The sequence below is a fragment of the Tursiops truncatus genome, chromosome 2 (genome assembly GCF_011762595.2).
Source record: "Tursiops truncatus isolate mTurTru1 chromosome 2, mTurTru1.mat.Y, whole genome shotgun sequence".
In the NCBI taxonomy this organism is placed as follows: Eukaryota; Metazoa; Chordata; class Mammalia; order Artiodactyla; family Delphinidae; genus Tursiops; species Tursiops truncatus.
The window spans coordinates 142,589,644-142,609,296 of NC_047035.1; the positions used below are offsets into that span (position 1 = coordinate 142,589,644).

General features: G+C 46.0%; 1 protein-coding gene across 1 annotated transcript in view; it reads left to right on the plus strand.

Moving 5' to 3' along the window:
* Nucleotides 1–19,653, plus strand: part of TMC3 (transmembrane channel like 3) — a 44,080-nt gene that overhangs the window by 10,347 nt on the left and 14,080 nt on the right. The window contains exons 4-15 of the mRNA XM_019945647.3: nucleotides 327–408; nucleotides 3,094–3,200; nucleotides 4,213–4,311; nucleotides 4,408–4,550; nucleotides 7,088–7,235; nucleotides 7,940–7,983; nucleotides 11,767–11,914; nucleotides 13,491–13,600; nucleotides 16,300–16,378; nucleotides 17,649–17,894; nucleotides 18,737–18,865; nucleotides 19,163–19,230. Coding sequence (XP_019801206.1) covers nucleotides 327–408; nucleotides 3,094–3,200; nucleotides 4,213–4,311; nucleotides 4,408–4,550; nucleotides 7,088–7,235; nucleotides 7,940–7,983; nucleotides 11,767–11,914; nucleotides 13,491–13,600; nucleotides 16,300–16,378; nucleotides 17,649–17,894; nucleotides 18,737–18,865; nucleotides 19,163–19,230 — 1,403 coding nt within the window. The remainder of the gene's footprint in view (nucleotides 1–326; nucleotides 409–3,093; nucleotides 3,201–4,212; nucleotides 4,312–4,407; nucleotides 4,551–7,087; nucleotides 7,236–7,939; nucleotides 7,984–11,766; nucleotides 11,915–13,490; nucleotides 13,601–16,299; nucleotides 16,379–17,648; nucleotides 17,895–18,736; nucleotides 18,866–19,162; nucleotides 19,231–19,653) is intronic.

Sequence of the window (19,653 nt, forward strand, 5' to 3'; positions counted from 1 at the left end):
GTGTATTTGGACATCATTCCTCAAGTAGTTCTTAGTCCTCACAGCAGGAATGGCGTGAATAAGGCAGGCTGAAACCCTAGAGAATATGCACCTCAGTACAGACACCGCAGCTTAGAGCCCTTAACAGGAGCCTTCACCTGGGCAGAAGCCCAGAGAAGACAAGCGGCTGCTTTGGTCCTCGGGCTCCCTAAAGGCCTGTGAAATCATAATGAAAGGTATCAACTGGTGTGTCTGCGGGCCTCACCTCCATTTAGGACCCTGGTTCCACAAAGGCATTGCCGTCTTCACGAATGTCAAGTCCTCTAATCCTACTCCCTCCTGTCTAGCTGTGGCGGAAGTTTGCTCGTCTGGCCTGTAACTTTGTGGTCATCTTCATCCCCTGGGAAATGAGGATAAAGAAAATCGAGAGTAAGTGTTGGCACTTGGAGGAGTGGGGTGGGGATGCGGTGCCCGTAGCCAGACAACGGTGAGGCCTGAGACGGGTCTGGTACATCCCAGACCTTACACTGAGCAGCCAGGGGCCCTTGCACACGTAGTGCCGACCTAGGCTGGACATGGGTCCGTGGAGATGGAAGACACAGTGCCTGTCCCCACCACCTCCCAGGATAAAAACGGTCCCACGTTCCACTGTGGCTCTGCAGTTCTCTGTCCGTTCATGCCTTAGACACAATACAAACTCAAAAGGATAGAGGGGAAAACTGGGTAGAGGAATAAAAGGATAACATGGGCAATTGCAGAACAAAAATGCAGAAATTTGGAGAGAAGTGACTGTAATCATTTAGAAAAATATCCTAAAAAATAAATCAATCACCGTCACCTTTAAAAACACACACACAGTACAAACACGCAAATGCAACACACAAGACCAGGAATAAATATAACCAGAAGTCTGAAATAAAGAAACTGTAAAATTAGACCATGGGATTTTTTAAAAGTCTTGTGAAGAGACATAGAATGATTTAATATTTGGAAGGTGTTGATTTTCTCAATATGTTTATGTTTTAATGCAATTCCAATAAAATTCTCAATGCAATGTTTTTTGTATTCAACATAATGAACTCATAGGAAAAAAAACTAATTGAAAACTTTTTTAAAAGGAAAAACTCAGATGAACTTGTATAACCAAAATGTTAAAATACATTATAAAAGCTACAAGAATTGAAACAGTGTACCCCAGCACCATAAATGATGCTGGAACAATTCAACTGTTTTAAAGAATAACATTAGATCTTTCATTTCAAAGTTCCATTAAATATTTAAATAGAAAATAGGAAGCCATGAGAGAATTAAAAGAAATATAAGTAATGTGATCTCAGAATGGAAGCCTGTCAAATTATAAAAGTAAAGAAGGAATCATCAAGGAAAGTACTGTTGTATTTAACTATACATCAAAGAAATTTTACATACATAAAAAATAAACAGATCTAAAAGATGACAAATTGAGGGGGGAAAAAATTTTCAACATTGAAGTGGAATTAAATACCAGCTGGTGGAAATGTCAATTGGGATGATGTTTCTAGGGGAAAGTTATAATTTGGACCAAACGTCTTCAAAATGTTTGTACTCTTTGATAGAACTCTTCCACTCCTTAACAACCAGAGAAAACAACAGCCACAACAAAATCAATGCACTAGGCTGTGTGGACACACTTGGTGCCCAGCCCAGATCCCTTTACTTGGCTGGTCCACTTTTTCTCAGCTGCTCTGAATGTTGGCTGCTATAGCTCATAGCTGTCTCCTTCTCTAGAGGATGAGCCTTGGCCCACATTGTTCCAGATGGTGGGCACTCATCACCTGCTCCCCCAGACCCAATGGGTAGCCTAGAGGCAATGACAAAGGGGTATTCAAGTCCAGCTTTTTGTTCAAAGTGGAACCAACTTATGATGCAACTTGCCCTCCAAAGGTCCCCATGGGATAAGGCTAAGCTGGGCTCCAGCTGAGACGCCATCTTTGCTTAGCTCTTTCCCCTGACCTTCCTTGACCCCCTCACCCCCTTTATCCTGAGAGCACTTCCTCAATATATCATGTTAGCTGAATCCTTTTCTCAGACTCTGCTTCCAGGAAATCTGACCTTAGACAGAAATTGATTCTTGCAGAATTATTTACCCTAGTGAAAAGTTAGAAACTTCCTAAGTGTCAAGTAGTGGGGGATAAGTTAAATCAATTATGTAAAATTGGTTTGCTGGAACAATAAAATTCATTTTATAGGGAGATATTTTGTATGAGAAAATGCTCATAATATATTGATAGCTCAAGGTGCATATTATAGAGATATGCCAATTTTATACAAAAAAAATACACATATAGAATGAAAATGGAGGGTTCCCCTAAAAATTTACTAGAAAGTAATTCTGGTAGTGATTTTAATTTAGTAACCTGGCAGTAGGTCATTTTTGGGTCTTCTTTGTGATGTTTTGTGTTTTCCTACCTATTATGAAACATAAGCTAGATTTGAAATAAAATTTCAAGACGTTATTCTTCCAAAGTATGATACAAGTCCAGAAAGTCATCACAAGTATCACGCATATCCCAATCCAACTTCTTCTATGCCCCCTTGTTTTCTCAATAGAAATTTGTTTTTAACTACACTTTTTATTTTAGAATAAGTTTAGATGCATGGAAGAGTGACAAAGAGAATTCTCATAACCCCTTCACCCATCTAACACCATGTGAGGTGTTAATGTTAACATGTAACATACTGTTATTTCTTTTGAAATTAAGACAAAAGAATCCTTAGAATATCCTTGGAACTTTCAGAACTATGCAAAATAGAAAAGAAATATATTAAATTCTCAAAAGATGCTGATACTTCTGAACATAGGTGAAATGTAAATTTGATAAAAGCATTTTCGATCAATATGACCTTAGGGAAAGTAATCCATTAGGGATTAGGGATCTGTGTATATGACTGGGAGACATTAATGAACATCTTAATCCTTCTAAATGATCATCGTGGGACAACACCCTGATAGGTTCAATTATGGCATTCTTAGTCTATGTCCTGCTGCTGTAAGAAAAATTACAGTGTTGCTTTACAGAGAACTTCTTACACTGGGAGGATTTTCTATAAACCGTTCTCATTATCTTTCTTTAGGTCATTTTGGATCTGGTGTTGCCTCTTATTTCATATTCTTGAGATGGTTATTCGGAATTAATATTGTGCTCACGATTATGACAGGTGCTTTTATTGTCGTTCCAGAGGTAAGAACTATTTCCGGTGAGTTTAAAAGTGCCATTTGTTAAAAAGTAGAGACGTTTAGAGCCATAGCATTAGACAACCGCACTCATTATCCTCATGGGAAGGATAATCTGTGTGTGAAAATAGCGCCTGGCAGGGCTTCCCTGGTGGCGCAGTGGTTGAGAGTCCACCTGCCGATGCAGGGGTCACGGGTTCGTGCCCCGGTCCGCGAAGATCCCACATGCCGCGGAGCGCCTGGGTCCGTGAGCCATGGCTGCTGAGCCTGTGCGTCCGGAGCCTGTGCTCCGCAACGGGAGAGGCCACCCAGTGAGAGGCCCGCGTACCGCAAAAAAAAAAAAAAAAAAAAAGGGCCTGGCGAACTTTTTCGGCAAAGGGCCAGAGAGTAAATATTTTAGGCTTTGTGGGCCATATGGTTTGTCACAACTTCTCAAATCTACCGTGTAGTACGAAAGCAGCCATAGACATTAGGTAACTAATAAGTGTGGCTGTATTCTAATAAAGTTTTATTTATAGATACAGAAATTTGAAGTTCCCATCATTCTTATGTGTCACAAAATACTACTCTTCTTTGGTTTTTTTTTCCCAACCATTTAAAAATGCACAAACCAACCTTAGCTCTCGGGCCACACAAAAAGTGGCGACAGGCTAGATTTGGCTTATGGGACAGTTTGCAGACATTGTGTTAAAATAAAAACCACTTTTCAACTAAAATTCATCCTTGTAAAGTAAATGGGGCCATGTCCCATGCCATTCTAGAAACCCAGTGGCTTCAGTCATCCACCCACAGAAGCCACGTCCAGCCTAGAGAGAGTACACCCAGACAGGCCCCGATCAGGCAAAGAGAAAATCTGGCCACTCATGATTAATGTCTCATCCATGAGTATCAAGGAGAATCCACCCCCTAGGGACCTCATATGTGCAGCATCTTCAGAGGTGCACGGAGATCAGTGGCCCCTTTTCTTCTGGTCCCTTCCCACCCAGAGGACCGTGTGACATCCTTTCCTCTCTCACCAGCTCATTGCAGGCCAACCCTTTGGAAGCACAGCCAGCAAGACCATCCCCAAGGAGCACACTGCGTCTGCCCAAGATCTGGACACCGTCTGGTCCCTGGGGGTGAGGTTCAGGCTTGGCCACACTTTTGTCTCGAGGCGGGTGGTGAATGTTCTGGGACCTGGGAGTCAGAAGTGACACTGAGTGCTCTCTTTGCAGGGTTACCTCCAATACTCAGTCCTCTTCTATGGCTACTATGGCAGGGAGAGAAGGATCGGGAGGGCTGGCTACCGGCTGCCCTTGGCCTATTTCCTGGTGGGGATGGCAGTGTTCGCTTACAGCTTCATCATTCTCTTAAAAAAGTATGTCTGTTCAGTTTCTCAAAATACATGCCAAAATGATACATACGATCTCATTTCATCTTGTCACTCACCCTGTAAAGTCAAGGCCATTTTCCAGATGAGGAGACCACAGATAAAAGAGATAAATGCTCATTTTAACCGACACTGATCGAACACTTGAAGCTTTGTGCCAGGTTCTGTGTTGGGTCTGGAGAGACAAGAATCAAATAGACCTACCAGGTAACATCAGTTTAGACAATGTAGATGTTACCGACCAGGGTTCCTGGCCTTCCGCAGCCGATAGAAATTGACGAGAGGCCAAACAAGAAATTCAGGCAAGGCCTTACCAGGGCCCCTTCTGCAGCAGCAGGGAGCAAAAGCAAACAACAGGTTCCCTTGCTCCCTGAAGGGGGGCAAGCTTGTTTCTTATATGGGGTGAGGGTAGGGCTGTGTCCAGGGGTCGGGCCAGGGGTGTGGCTTAGGTGTTTTGCCCACCCCTTAGGTGGTGGTGTGTGCAGGGGTCATGCGCAGCCCCCTGCTTTTGCTCCCGACACCCTGTTTTTGCTCCAGGCTCTTCAAAAGTGGCAGTTGGGTTTTTTGGGTCTCTTTGTATCTTTTGGGTCCAGAATTTGCCCCAGCTGCACAAGCACACAGTTATTTTTAGTCCCATACAGTTTCTTTGTATTTTGTTGCTCATGGGGAGGTGTGTCCATGTGCAAACATTGCAGCACTGCAGCAGAGGGTCCCAGGTCCTAGCCTGTCTCATAGGAACTGCACTAAAAGAGAGGTGAATGAGATGGGTTAGGTGACCAGAGGTTGCAGAAAGCAAAGCATCCTCCTTCGACTATTTGTTTGCCTGTGACCTAGTTACAAATTACGTAAAGGCCAGTCTCGTCTGTGTTGTGATGCAGTTCAAACATGTAGTTGGTTATTGAAAGCAGGGCGCAGTGCAAAGGAAGCAGACTGGCTGGGGCCTCATCTGTAAAATGGGCAGGTTGGCTCAGAATGTCACCAGGTTCCCTTAAGGCTGTTCCATTCTGTGCTTCTGTGTAGGAGCTAGATAAATGCAGAGTGACAGAGAGGCTCTGAGCCCAAGGAGAAGCGGGCCCCCACCCTCTTGGCTCACCTGCTACTTCCCTCGGATGCGTGTGTACCAGTACGTCTTCATCACACTGCCCCTTGTGGCATCTTTGCAAAGTGCAGGTAGAAGGGGCTGGGATTAAAAAAAGAACAATCATCATCACCATCGTCACCATCATCAAACAAGAACCTAGGGAGATGCACAGTGACTTGAGGACCTTCAGTTCCCATGAAGCTTTCCAGCTTAGCCTCTGGATGGCCTCAAGACCCCATGACCCCACCTAGAACACGGGCTCTTTGCGAGATGTTACAATTTAAGAGACAAATTGATGTCAACTCGGGAGCAGGAAGTATGGATGGACAGAGTGGTAAAAGCTTCTAACAGGAGAGATGGTCTAAAAGACAGGGAACTTGCACCCAAGGAGGGATCGTGACCCCCGCCTTCCCATACACCTGAGGGAAAGTCGTGTTAGGGAGGGATCCGAAGTGCTTCTGCTCGGTGAGGTGGGGTAGTTACTTCAATGGGCAGGGGCTCCAAGGAGATGGATTCGGCTCAGAGTAAAGACTTTGGTTTCACAATCACAGTCGCACAGAGATGCAGTGGATGCACACACCTTCAGGGACTTCCTGACCTCCAGTGACGGGAGAGCTTGTGCACCGGACTCACCCAAGAATTTGCTGTTTTCACACTGTTCAAAGGGGTTGGCTGAGGACGCAAGCCAGGAGAGAGGTTGAACCCAGCCGGCACTCTGCTTGCCCACATCCAGATGGGGCTCCTTGCTCTGCGTGGACTCGCGGCAGCCCCCTAGTGGCTGAACCTGCTCCTGACACTGTTCTTACATGACCCTTTCTGGTCCTTTTTTATAAAAATTTTTATTGGGGTAGAATTGATTTACAATGTTGTGTTAGTTTCAGGTGTACAGCAAAGTGAATCAGTTATACATATACATATATCCCCTCTTTTTTAGATTCTTTTCCTATATAGGTCATTATAGAGTACTGAGTAGAGTTCCCTGTGCTATACAGTAGGTCCTTATTAGTTAACTATTTTATACATAGTAGTGTGTCTATGTCAATCCCAATCTACCAATTTATCCCTCTCCCCCTTACCCCCCCATAACCATAAGTCTATTTTCTACATCTGTAACTCTATTTCGGTTTTGTAGATAAGTTCATTTGTAGCCTTTTTTTAGATTCCCCATACAAATGATATCATGATATTTGTCTTTCTCTGTCTGACTTACTTCACTTAGTATGATAACCTCTATTTGCATCCCTGTTGCTGCAAATGGCATTATTTCATTCCTTTTTATGGCTGAGTAATATTCCATTGTATATATGTACCACATCTTCTTTATCCATTCATCTGATGATGGACATTTAGGTTGCTTCTATGTCCTGCCTATTGTAGTGCTGCAAGGAATATTGAGGTGCATGTAACTTTTCAAATTATGGTTTTCCCTGGTCCTTTTTTGCAGGATGGCTAAGAATTCCCGAATGAGCCTCGCCAGCGCGTCCAATGAAAACTACACGTTCTGCTGGCGGGTGTTCTGCGCCTGGGATTACCTCATTGGAAACCCAGAGGCGGCAGAGAGCAAAACCGCTGCCATCGTGAACAGCATCAGGGTGAGTAAGCGAGCCGTTCAGGCTGCCGGGAGTCAGGGCTCTGCAGATCACAGCCTTCACAGCGTGAGCCGCTGGCCCTCTGCTGGGAGAGTCAGCGTGGTCTCCTTCCCACGGTGCTCACAGACCAGGGCAGCCACGGTCTGCACCGAGATGTGACATACTGTGCCTCCAACAGGCACCAAACAATCGGATGGTGTACTGGAGAAAAATACGGGAAAGTCTCTTTTTTTTTACTTTCATCCTTCTAAAATGTCAGTGTGTGTATCTTTGTTCATTTGCATAATGGATTGCTACCGTGTTGCGTGTACATAACTTGTAAATGAATAAATACATATATGTGAGGGATATAAGCTTTTAGTGTTACCTTAGAAGATAACGCAGTCAAAGGCATTCGGAGACCTGGATCTACTGAACAACACAGACAGTTCAATGGTGCCCCCTTTTGAGAAAAAAAATGATTTAGATATTTCAGTGACCTAAATAATTTACTCCTTCCCCTCTTTTTCCCATTCCCCAATTTCCTTTTTTATCTATCTATTATCATATAAAGCACTGATATCAATAGAATCTTATCGGATGGAGTCTAGACATTGAAGTTATGATGAAAAATACTGGATAAGTCATTTCTTTCATAAACTATTTCTGAATATTTATGATTAACGATGATGCTAAGCTTTTGATACCATATGTGTCTTTCTTTAAAGGAGGCTATACTGGAAGAACAGGAGAAGAAGAAGAGCAAAAACCTGTATGTATGAAGACTCCCCATCCTGAATTCACTGATAAGCTGTTTTAATTTAGTAGAAAAATCACCAGACTATATCTCATTTTCACACCTTTTCAGGCAGTTCTTCTCCTTAAAGCCTGTCCTTCTGGTAATGTGGAATGTGGGAACCCCATAATTTTTCGATAGCAGTATTTCGGAGTTGTTCCTCCTTCCATGGATTTGGCAGTAGGGTGAGAGGTCTGAGGCTGACCAGCTTCCTATTGTTTTGCTTAGATAATAAAAGATATTTTTAGCACCAATTTCTAGTTTGTTAAACTAAGCAAAGACTAATTTTATTTAGCAACAAATCTCTAAAGTCCTAGGACACAAGTAGTATCCAATGCTTGTTGACAAAACTTCTAAAGTGACTTCTCGGGTTTGGAGTTCTTCTCAAGGTTGTGAGGGCTTCCTTGGTGAGGCTGAGGCCCTTTGGCCACAGAATGGACGACACAGAAAGGCGATGACCCAGTCCTCCTGGGCTGGACACGCCTGCTCATCCAATATCCTCACTGGTTCTTTTTTTTAAATTAATTTCTATTGGAGTATAGTTGCTTTACAATGTTGCATGAGTTTCTGCTGTACGGCAAAGTGCATCAGTTATAGGTAGACATAGATCCCCTCCTTTTTAGATTTCCTTCCCATTTAGATCACCACAGAGCATTGAGTAGAGTTCCATGTGCTACACAGCAGGTTCTCGTTAGCTAGCTATTTTATATACAGTAGTGTGTATAAGTCAATCCCAATCTCCCAATTCATCCCACCCTCTCTGCCCCCTTGGTGACCATAAGTTTGTTCTCTACATCTGTGACTCTATTTCTGCTTTGCAAATGAGTTCATCTCTACCATTTTTCTAGATTCTACATATAAGCGATATTATACGGTATTTGTTTTTCTCTTTCTGACTTACTTCACTCTGTATGACAGTCTCTAGGTCCATCCTCACTGGTACTTTAAGCCCCATGGTTAGTTCCTACAGTGCAGAAAGCCTGTCCTGGGGAGTGCTGGAGACCTGGGGAGTGGAGGAAACACCCAGCCCCCGAGAGGAAGCAGGGTGTCGTGGTGGGAAGGATTCTCCACAGGGTGTCAGAAGATGGATTCTAGCCCTCTCTTCGTCATTAACTTCTATGACCCCGAAACTCCCTTGACTTTTCCGGGCCTCTAATTCCTCACTTATGAAATGAAAGGATGGGACTCCATCCGTGCTTCTCAGAGGAAAGAGAGCGCCCACCCACATCAGAATCACCCGTGGGCACTGCAGACGCAGACCCCTTTGGCGCCCACCCTGATTGACTGAATTAACGTCTCTGGGAGTGAGAGACAAGGCTCCACATTCTTAGCAGGTCTCGCAAAGCAAAACTCAGGGGAGGTTTTTATGTTCCCTCAAATTTGGAAGCTCCTGCCGTCCTAAATGCATTCCAGTTAAAAAAACGTCTCATTCGATGATTCATTATTACAAACAAACAAATCAACAAGGAACCGGATTCTCATCTCTCTTCCACGCACAAATCCTGAGTCCTCCTGATTCTGTCAAAACTTGAGGAAAATAGATGTGTAAGAGGTATTCTGGGATATCCAGGATATTATAACAGGAGGTGGAAGGAAGAGGATGGAGACAGGGGAAAAGTAGCATGTGACTGCCTACTTCCCCCGCAAGCCCATCACGTGCATTTTCTGGTGTAATTGCCACAAGGACCAACAGTGCTGGAGGCGGGGAGGGGGGACCAGAAATGCAGGACCTGCCTCAGGGACCACGTGGGTAGCATGACCCTACAAATGATGACAGGGTGATCTGGGGACAGGAGGAAGTGAAGAAGCACTAAGGTGGTGTTAATGGACCTCACTCTCAAGTCTTCCATCTCTGGTGCTCTATGACGCCTTATCGAAAGCTCTCCTCTGCCAGAAGACAAGGTGACACTTAGCATTCCATTTGGGAGTGAGTTTCCTCATTGCGCAGAGGAAAGGCTAAGATCCGTGCAGAAGGAGATGTTGTGACCTGTCCAAGGTCACCCAGAGGGTGGGGAGCGGGTGGTACACCCCTCGCGTGCCCCTCCAAATCCTCCTGGCCACACCTCTTTCTCCAGCCCTTGATGCCAGGCAGGCTGTGCAGGCTGCCACCGGCTGCACACATGCCCCTCAGAGCCTCCACTGGTACCCATTGCTCGCTGCCCAGGGCTCCTCTGAGGCTACAGTGTGGGGCACCCACAAGATCCCAGTCCACACGTGTTCATGCAACCGAAAGACTGGGTGCAGCACTGGGAGTCAGTGCTCTGGAGTGGCCCTTGACCACCAGGGAACAGGAGCTGATGGAAAACCAGGGAACAGGAGCTGATGGAAAACGCTTCGCATTTGCACGCCCCCCCCCACCCCGGCCAGGCATTTCTGAGATGCCACCTCACAGGCCCCTCAGACGGCCCTGCAGCCGCCTGCCCTCTGTGGTCTCACTCCCCAGAACTTCACGCACACTTCCTGGCATCACTTCCCAGAAAAACTCCTCGCAAACACACCTTTGCCTGAGGTTCTGCTTTCAGGGAAAACGGACTAAGACTGACCCCGAAGTTGGAAGCAGATGCCTTAAAGATAAGCCAGTTGGAGTCAGTGAATTCTCCTCCAGGAAGAGTAGGGTTTTTTCAGTTAAAACTGGAAACTTACTGTAAACGCAGTAAGTCCCCTACATATGAACGAGTTCCGTCCCGAGAGCACGTTCGTAAGTCCAATGTGTTCGTAAGTCCAACAAAGTTAGCCACAATCGGCTCTCTAGTACTGTACTGGAATAGGTTTATCATACTTTTCACACAGATAACACATAAAAAACAAACACAAAGAATAAAACATTTTGACTCTTACAGTACGGTACCTTGAAAAGTACAGTAGCACAGTACAACAGCTGGCATCCAGGGGCTGGCATCGAGTGAACAGGAAAGAAACGTTAGTGACTGGAGGAGGGAGAGGAGGTGGGAGATGGTAGAGCTGAAGGATCGTCAGCAACAGGAGACGGAGGGCGAGCTGTGATGTCACTCACGCCTGACGTTGCTGGTACAGGTTCCAGATGCATGTTCGCATCTTTGAAAGTTCGCAACTTGCAGGTTCCTATGTAGGGGACTTACTGTAGTAGCAACACGGTTGATTGTAAGAGGCCTTTGGGAAGTGAGACCTGGCGAGGAAAGAGGAGCCCGTGTCCCAGCTCCTTTCTTTACTTCTTCCTCCAGCAAATATTTATGAAGTGCTTCTATGGACTGGGCCTGTTCTAAGAGCTGAGAATACAGCCGTGAAGAAGACTTTTAACAATCGAGCACTTGCTTTCTAGAGGGAAAAGACAGATAACCAATCCCAAGTAAATACGTGGTATAATATTGAAATCATGGTGTGAAATGAGAGGCAGGATCATTACCTCCCCTCCTTCCTCCCCCTTCCCTCTCCTGAGCACCTGTACCTGAGCTCCTGTAACTGAAATGTGCATACGCCACAGGACTCCCATTTTAAGTGGCAAAGCAAACACTGAAGCCCAAATACTCAGACTCCAGAACGTGTGTGTGTGTGTGTGTGTGTGTTTCAAGCCCCACTGATGCTGATGGCTTAGATTAATAACTCACTGTTGATCTCTTAGGAAATGAGGGATTCTGGGGGTGGGGGAAGAACACTGATTCTTCAGGGCAGAGAATCCACTTGGCAGTAAATGTCTTCCCATCCTTCACTGGCCTTTTCTGTGCATCAGGGTGCCCTGTGCAGAGCCCGGTATATCGTCCTCATACCTGCCTCTCCCCGCAGGGCAGTGACCATCTGCCTGAGGGTCATCGCCAACATCCTGGTGCTTCTCTCGCTGGCTGGGAGCATCTATCTCATCTACTTCGTGGTGGATCGGTCCCAGAAGCTGGCACAGTCCAAGAAGGAGCTGACGCTCTGGGAAAAGAACGAGGTACCCACACAACAGTAGCTGCCCCTCTGTTTCCTGAGTGCTTCTTAAGTGGGTTCCCTGGAAACATCTCCACGGAAAAATTGCAGTCTTCTTCTTCTAGAGCACGGGCTGCAAGAGCTTGGAGCCAGAGTGGCAACACCCGGCCTTGGCTAAATGATTTCACTGGTCTTAATAAGGAAGATTTTGATTCAAAAACACCTTCAGGCATTTGCACAGTCTTTACGTTTGAGTTTTGCTGCTGACTGTGCTTTGCTTTTCTGGCTTCGTGTTCCTTTATATACATGTTTCCAGAAACCGACTTCACCTAGACTTGCATTGGCAACTGCACTGTCTTTCATTGCATGTGTCAAAGTTGACCGTGTGGGGATTATTGAACATTTAGGTGCTTTCCATATTTCTAAATCACAAATAATCCTTCCCAAACAGCCCCACACCAATGGCTTATTTTTTTCTTTTTCTTTTTTTTTGGCGGTACGCGGGCCTCTCACTGTTGTGGCCTCTCCCGTTGTGGAGCACAGGCTCCGGACGCGCAGGCTCAGCGGCCATGGCTCACGGGCCCAGCCGCTCCGCGGTATGTGGGATCTTCCCGGACCGGGGCGCGAACCTGTGTCCCCTGCATCGGCAGGCGGACTCCCAACCACTGCGCCACCAGGGAAGCCCCGTATGGCTTATTTTTTAAAATGCTCTTTCCCCTCCATTTATGGGAATATTCCCATGAATAGAAAATTACCAAGAGGGAGGTTATAAACAATTTTATAATTCTTAATATTTATTGCAAAACTCGTGTCCTGAACACTTGGCTCAATTTACCTGCACAAATGCTACCTCTCAGACCACTTGTATGAAAATGATTACCATCCTTGGGATTTAAAAAACAAAGTGGGCAGGCAAGATGTTACTTATCAATTTATCCTCAATGTACAATAATTTTTCAAAATCTGAGACTGCATTAGGTAATCTCTTCCCATACCTCTTCGTGTTTTATGTCAGTTAAGTGGGTTATATATTGATAAATATGGGCTTGTGTGTAGATGGATATTTTAAAGATAAATTCAGAAATTATTTCTTCCTTTAGCTCACACCTCTTGTGTACCAGCTAAGCCTCCTTTTTCATTTGCAGAGAAAGTACATAAGTCCAGAGAAACAAGAGCCAGGCATAATTCTCTAGATAATTAATCTTCCATGTGCAGAAAGAATATTAAATTACCTCTTAGCCTTCCCTTTTCTATTCTTAACAGTTACAGTTATTTCCTTCTTCCATCCAAGGTAAGGGAAGTAGAAATAGAATGAGATGGTAATTGGAGAAGGTGGCAGAAACACCAGTAAATCTCAAAAGGCATGTACGAGTGTCTTCAGATTAAGGAGTGTTCCTAGAAGGGATAAACCCATGGCAAAGTGGCCTTTTGAAAACAGCTCATTAGCCAAGATTTGGGGGAGGTTTTCCATGTAAGAACTGCATGACCCTCTGAATACCCCCCTCCCCGACCAAACATTACGCTACAGACCAACTATGAGGTGAGGGAGGCTGGGATGCGGGTCCCCGAGGAGCTCAGTGGGGCACACCCTCTCTTGGTAGGTGAGCGTGGTGGTGTCCCTCGTCACCATGCTGGCACCGTCAGCCTTTGACCTCATCGCCGCCTTGGAGATGTACCACCCACGGACCACACTGCGCTTCCAGCTGGCAAGGTACCGCCACCCGCTGGGAAATGGCTTGTTGTGGGTTACCCGTCCGGCCACCCACTGTGGGAACCCAGTCCCTCGGGAGCCAGGGCTTGCTTTGTTCCCCCCAAAACTTAGCACAGGACTTCCCCTACGGCTGCATCTCAAGAAACTCAGGGGACCACAAGAGAGAATGGTGGGAAGAAGGGGGAAGAGGAAGCAGGGAGAGAGGAGGGGGCTGGAGAGGATGGACCAGGAGGACAGGACGGAAGAAACGGGTGAAAAGGTGGTGATGAGAACAAGAGGAGGAAGAGGAGGTGGGAGAGAGGGAGGGGGAGGGGGAGGGGAAGGGGGAGAACAGGCAGAAAAAGCAGATACAAGAGAAAGAGGACCAAGAAGATGATGGACAGTGTGCCGTGTATCGCTCACGTTGGGTCCCTCAGTGGACTGACCGTGAGAGGTGAGAGACCCATGCTGTCTTTCCAGACGCAAGATGAACATCGTGCTTTGCTAATAATTCCCCAAAGCGTAGACTCAAAGCGGTTCTTGTAAGTCAGGGAGCCTCGGGCATCAGGGCTGTGCTGGGATGGTCAGTGGGTGTGAATACAGGTGGTTAATGCAGATGTGAGCACAGCAGGCGGCGAGTAGGGGCGGGGGAGGGGGAGGTCAGAGGGGCCAGCCCCCTGAAACCACACTTCTTCTCTAGCGCTGGCATCATCACTGCCTTCCCGAAAAATCCCCGTCTCTGTTAGGGTGACTGTCGCAGAGGGTGGCACTGTCCGAGCCCCGCTGATTTACCTCCCATCCCTCCCGGGTCTACAGTGTTTGGTTTGTGCTTTCCCTTGTAATGCTTGATCACGTTCCACAGAACAAATTTCCCACAGAGCACTTTGGGAAGAATGGCTGCCATTCAGGAGTCGGCAAATGTTTTCCATAAAGGACCAAATAGTAAATCTTTTTGGTTGTGCGGGTCACACGGTCTCTGTGGCTCAACTCTGAGGTTGTAGCACAAAACCAGCCACAGACAATACATCATCCAAAGGGTGTGGCCGAGTTCCCTGCAACTTTATTACAAAAATAGAAGAGGGTAGGGTTTGGCTAAAAGGCTGTAGTTTGCCACGATCTTGAAGTCCAACTGTCACTTCAGAGATAGAAAAACATCACTCGAAAGATCAAGGGGTGTGTGGAAGCCCCTCACCCAGGGTAGCTCTGGAAGGCACTCCCAGCCCCCCAGGCTTGAACCCTGGTCTCTGTGCTCTGCTCGGCACCTCCTCTGTTGACCTAGGAGAGAGAAGTGCTGTCCTCAGCAACTCCCTCATGGCAGGCACTGGGGAGGATCAATTCTGTGATTGCATTTGGTCTAACAGCAGTCCTATTATACAGATTGGCCTCGTTATTCTCGTTCAAAACTAGAGAAACAGGGGCTTCAAGAGACTTGCCCCTGATGAATTCAGGCTAATTCTAGAAATAAGAGTAGGATATATGACTTTAGTTCCACTAACTCACTCACCAGCCTATTCAGGGCACAGTGAGAACCAGAGCCATGCGACACGAAGACGGCAGAAGGTTAAATTCTCTCGGTCCTTCCTTCAGCCAACAAGTGCCAAGTCGACTCTGAGGGTCCTGCCCTGTGTTAGGTGAAGACAGAGATAGAAAGGGAAGCTGAAGGGAATCCCTCCACAGTGCACAGGGAAAGCCAAGATGAGTCAGAATGATGCCCCCGGAGGTGTCCTAGCCCCTGTTTCCCTGCTCACTCCTGCACACTGGTGGCCACAGGTGGTAAACTCTACACCTGAGGAGATGAGGGCGACTCAAAGTTCCAATCATCTGGAGTCTTGTCCTCATGTTAAATCTGCTTTCTCTTTTTCACCAACTGGCACTGGCTTCATGATTCTCCAAGTGCCAACCACTGTCCTGTGAGAGATTTGTAAACCTGCCATTTTCCTTTCTCATCTCATTTTCCCAGACATGTTTCTGTTAAGACCCAAGGCTGCAGCCTGGGAAACTCCATGACGTGTTTCCCCAAACCTTCCAACTCCGGGGAAACGGGCATCAAGTCTTGGATCACTGGCTGATAGAGGCTGCTGCGGGCAGGTACCATCTGCTCAAGGTTGCCCACCTGTGAGCAGGTGTAGACGTGCCCACAGCCCCTCACTGATTCAGCCCGTCTGACAGGTTCAGCCTGTATTTCAGAGCCAGACCACTGAGATCCTGAAATCTCACCTGCCTCTTTTTAACTGTGTGAACCCGAGCAGGTGACTTAAGGCCTCCCCATGTTCAATACCCTTGTCCCTTAAGTGGGGGTTATAATAATATGGACCTCACAGGCGAGACTCAAATGAGATAATGCCTGGAAAATCACTTTATAAACCAGAAGACAGGACAGGACATGGATAATTCACTCTGCACTTCAGAGCCCCGCTTCCTGAGCTCACACACTGTCTGCTATCCCAGCGGCTCTGAAATACTGATCCAGAGATCGGCTACAGTGGAATCACCTGGTAAGGAGATAAAAGGATTCCCAGACCCCATCCAGACCTCTCGAAACAGTGTAGATTCTGGAATTCTGTATTTTGTTTTAATGCCCACAGTCTGATTCTGAAGGAAACCAAGTGTGGCAACCAGCAACTGTCTTAGCCAAAACATGGTGGTCACTCCCAAATTGTGGTCAGTCTAGAACCATGGAGTGGTGGTCTGGTCATTCAAGGTGGGCTTGTGGCTTTCAGGGTCCTTGTGCTGTACCTGGGAAACCTCTACAGTCTGATCATCGCCCTCTTGGACAAAGTTAACAGCATGAGCACTGAGGTGAGTGCTCCGTCCTGGGGACGTGCCCAGCCAACCACTGCCCCCCCCACACCACACACACATACACACACGCACATACACACATATATACACACACACACAAACACACACACATACACACATATATACACATATACAGACACACAAAGACACACACATATACATACACAAACACACGCACATATACACAAACACACGCACATACACACACACATATACACATGCACACACACATATACACATACATATTGAATACATACATATATACACATATGCACACACACACACACATACACACAGATACAGAGTCATCATCAGTGTCGTCAATATCACTGCTAGTATTTGCACTCTGTTCATCATGTTCAAAAATCAGTTCATTTGTGGTCTTCTCAACAGAGGATAGGAAATTTGGTCTCATTTCCAAGATAAAGAAACTGAGGCCAGAATGTATGGCTAGTCAGTGACAGGGCTGGAATGAAAACCTGGGTCTCTTGACACTCTTTCCTGGAATTCCATCAGGAAAGGTTATCAACAGCTATTGTAAATGATCCCAGGAGAATGGCAGACCATGGGACTAATTTTCACTTAGAAAATCAGGAGAAAATAAATATCTTATGGAGAGCAGTTCAGAGCAGCCCTCACCATCCCAGCCTAGGGTAGTTTTAGAGGTCATTTTAAACCTGCCCCACCTGTGAGGTTATCCCAAAATGGTAGGGGAAGAGGAGGCAGGGAGTAGGAGGCTTCTTCAGGGTTGTTTGCCCAAGCCATACCTTCCTAGCATCAAATCCTGCTGCTTATGAGACAGAAGAGGCCACAGGGAGAAATGGTTCTGCATCAGGACTTTGATGTTGCGTAGACTGGGTCCTTACCTGCCACTTCCCAGCAATATGACCTCGAGCGTTTGACTTCAACTAGCTGAGCTTCAGTCCCTTCATCTGTAACATGGAATAATCATTCTTACCTGACACTCTTGTGAGAATGAGAAATACAACATGCTGTAACCTAGGACAGGCTCTGACACTTTACTAGGGAAAAATCAATGCTGTTCATTACAACTCTATGTTCATTACCGGACCAACTCTAGTCAAGTGGCTATCAACCAAGCTAGAGATAGTGAGAGAGAGAGACAGAGAGTCAGAGACAGAGAGAAACAGAGATAAAGAAAAAGAGATTATTCCCAAGCAATGCAGTGATATCCTTGGTGTTCATGATGGATTCTTATTTACACATAACTGGACAACCTTTTCTTCTTCCTTCCCTCTCTCCACAGGAAACTGCTCCCCCCAATAGCACAACTCATTGGATAGATTCTACCATCTTCTTTGTCACCAGGGCAGCCCCTGGAGAAGAGAAGTGGTCCACGCCTGGGCCTGGGATAGGGCTCAGGAGAAACAGCACTTGGGCCCTGGAACAAGCCAATGTTCTGACTTACACCTCGCCTCTCTCAGAGGCCAACAAGACCACTGCTTCCACCCAGAGTCCGCAAGGCCAATGCTGGGAGACATACGTTGGACAGGTGGCTCCCTCGTTCCCTTATAAAGCCCTTTCGTGTCCATTTCATCACTTAATTCTAGTGATTCTCTGAAGTGTCATTATCTCTATTTTATAGAAAAGGAAAATAAAGTTCAGTGGGGGATTAGGATTTTCCAGGTCTCAAAATGAATTATAATCAGTGTAAGGACTCAGGCAGTATTAACGATGTGCTTGACCCTGTTCTAAGTGCTTAGTCTAGAATCTTATTATCATCCTTAGAAGCAGAGATGAGGAAACTGAAGCACTAGAGTTTAAGTAACTTGCCCCAAAACACAGATAGTAAAAGAAGAATGAAGGGGACTTCCCTGGTGGTCCAGTGGTTAAGACTTAGCCTTCCAATTCAGGGGATGAGGGTTCCAGCCCTGTTCGGGGAGCTAAGATCCCACATGCCTTGTGCCAAAAAAACAAAATATAAAACGGAATCGATATTGTAACAGATTCAATAAATACTTCAAAAAAGATACACATCAAAAAAAAAAAAAAAAGCAGAATGAAGCCCTAAACCGAGGCATCTGCTCCAAACTCTGCTCTGAACCCCTCTGCCTTTCACCTTCACTATATCCTATGATAACACCTCAAGTAGTCTCCTGTGGCTCAGAACCATAGACTTTTTCCCTGGCTTTGTGTAAAGCTGGCCTCAGATATCAAAATTCAAATTAACAAATATTTGTTGAGCAGCTATTATGTGCCAAAAATGAAGTCGCCATTGGAGGGGGCCCGGTGGCTCAAGCCATGGGAATGAAGAGAGAAGGGAGGACCCCAAGGAAGAGGTGGACAGTGGGAAGGGCAGGGCGTGGTGGCATCCAAGGACGCCTTGTGTTGCAGGAGATGTTGAAGCTCTCCATCATCGACATGCTGTTCACTGTGGCCAGCATCCTGCTCATAGACTTCTTCCGAGGACTTTTCGTTCGGTACTTAAGTGACTACTGGTGTTGGGACCTGGAGAGCAAGTTTGTAAGTAAGATGCCGTGTCCATTGGGGAAGTTCGTACGGCCAGATCCATCCTTTCCTGATGGCTGGGCTGGGAAACTGACATGGCTGAGAGAAAACACGTGAGGGAAGAGGGAAAGGCTGTACAAAGCTGAGTTCCCATTTCTTTCTTACATTTACCATTTGCTGGGATGGCCTCACAGACAATGATCTCTACGTATCTAGGCGAGCAGAGAATTCTGTGTATTTGACTCTAATGAACTGGTTTATGCAAAGAAATTTGGAACGTTTTTTAATGCAGAAGTTCGTTTTCTCTTGTAGCCTGAATACGGGGAATTCAAAATAGCAGAGAACGTGTTACATTTAGTCTACAACCAAGGAATGATTTGGTACGTAGCAAAGCTTCCTGCTGTGCTTACATCTAATCTGGGCTAAGATTTTAATTTACCAAGTCTGGATGGGACATGACCGTAATAAACACAGTCATAAGAGTCAAGAAAGGACATAAAGAGTTTCTAATTGAACTATTTCACATATATAGTAATTTCAGTAATGGTTTTCTAAGCATTTTGCAGAAAGGAATGAGGAAGGAAATAGTCCATTTTTAGGCCACTATCGGTCACTGAAAAACAAACAAAACTGCACAAGAACCAGTAGAATAAGCTGCTGGGGAGGATTGTGGGGAGGCTAGGAGGAGAGGCTGCTGACCCCCGAGGAGGACTTCCATCAGTGGCTGTGTCACAGCTGGGGAGCCTGCCTTCAGCTACCCACTCTCCTTCCGTACTCTCACTTGGACATTGAGCCCAGGTGCA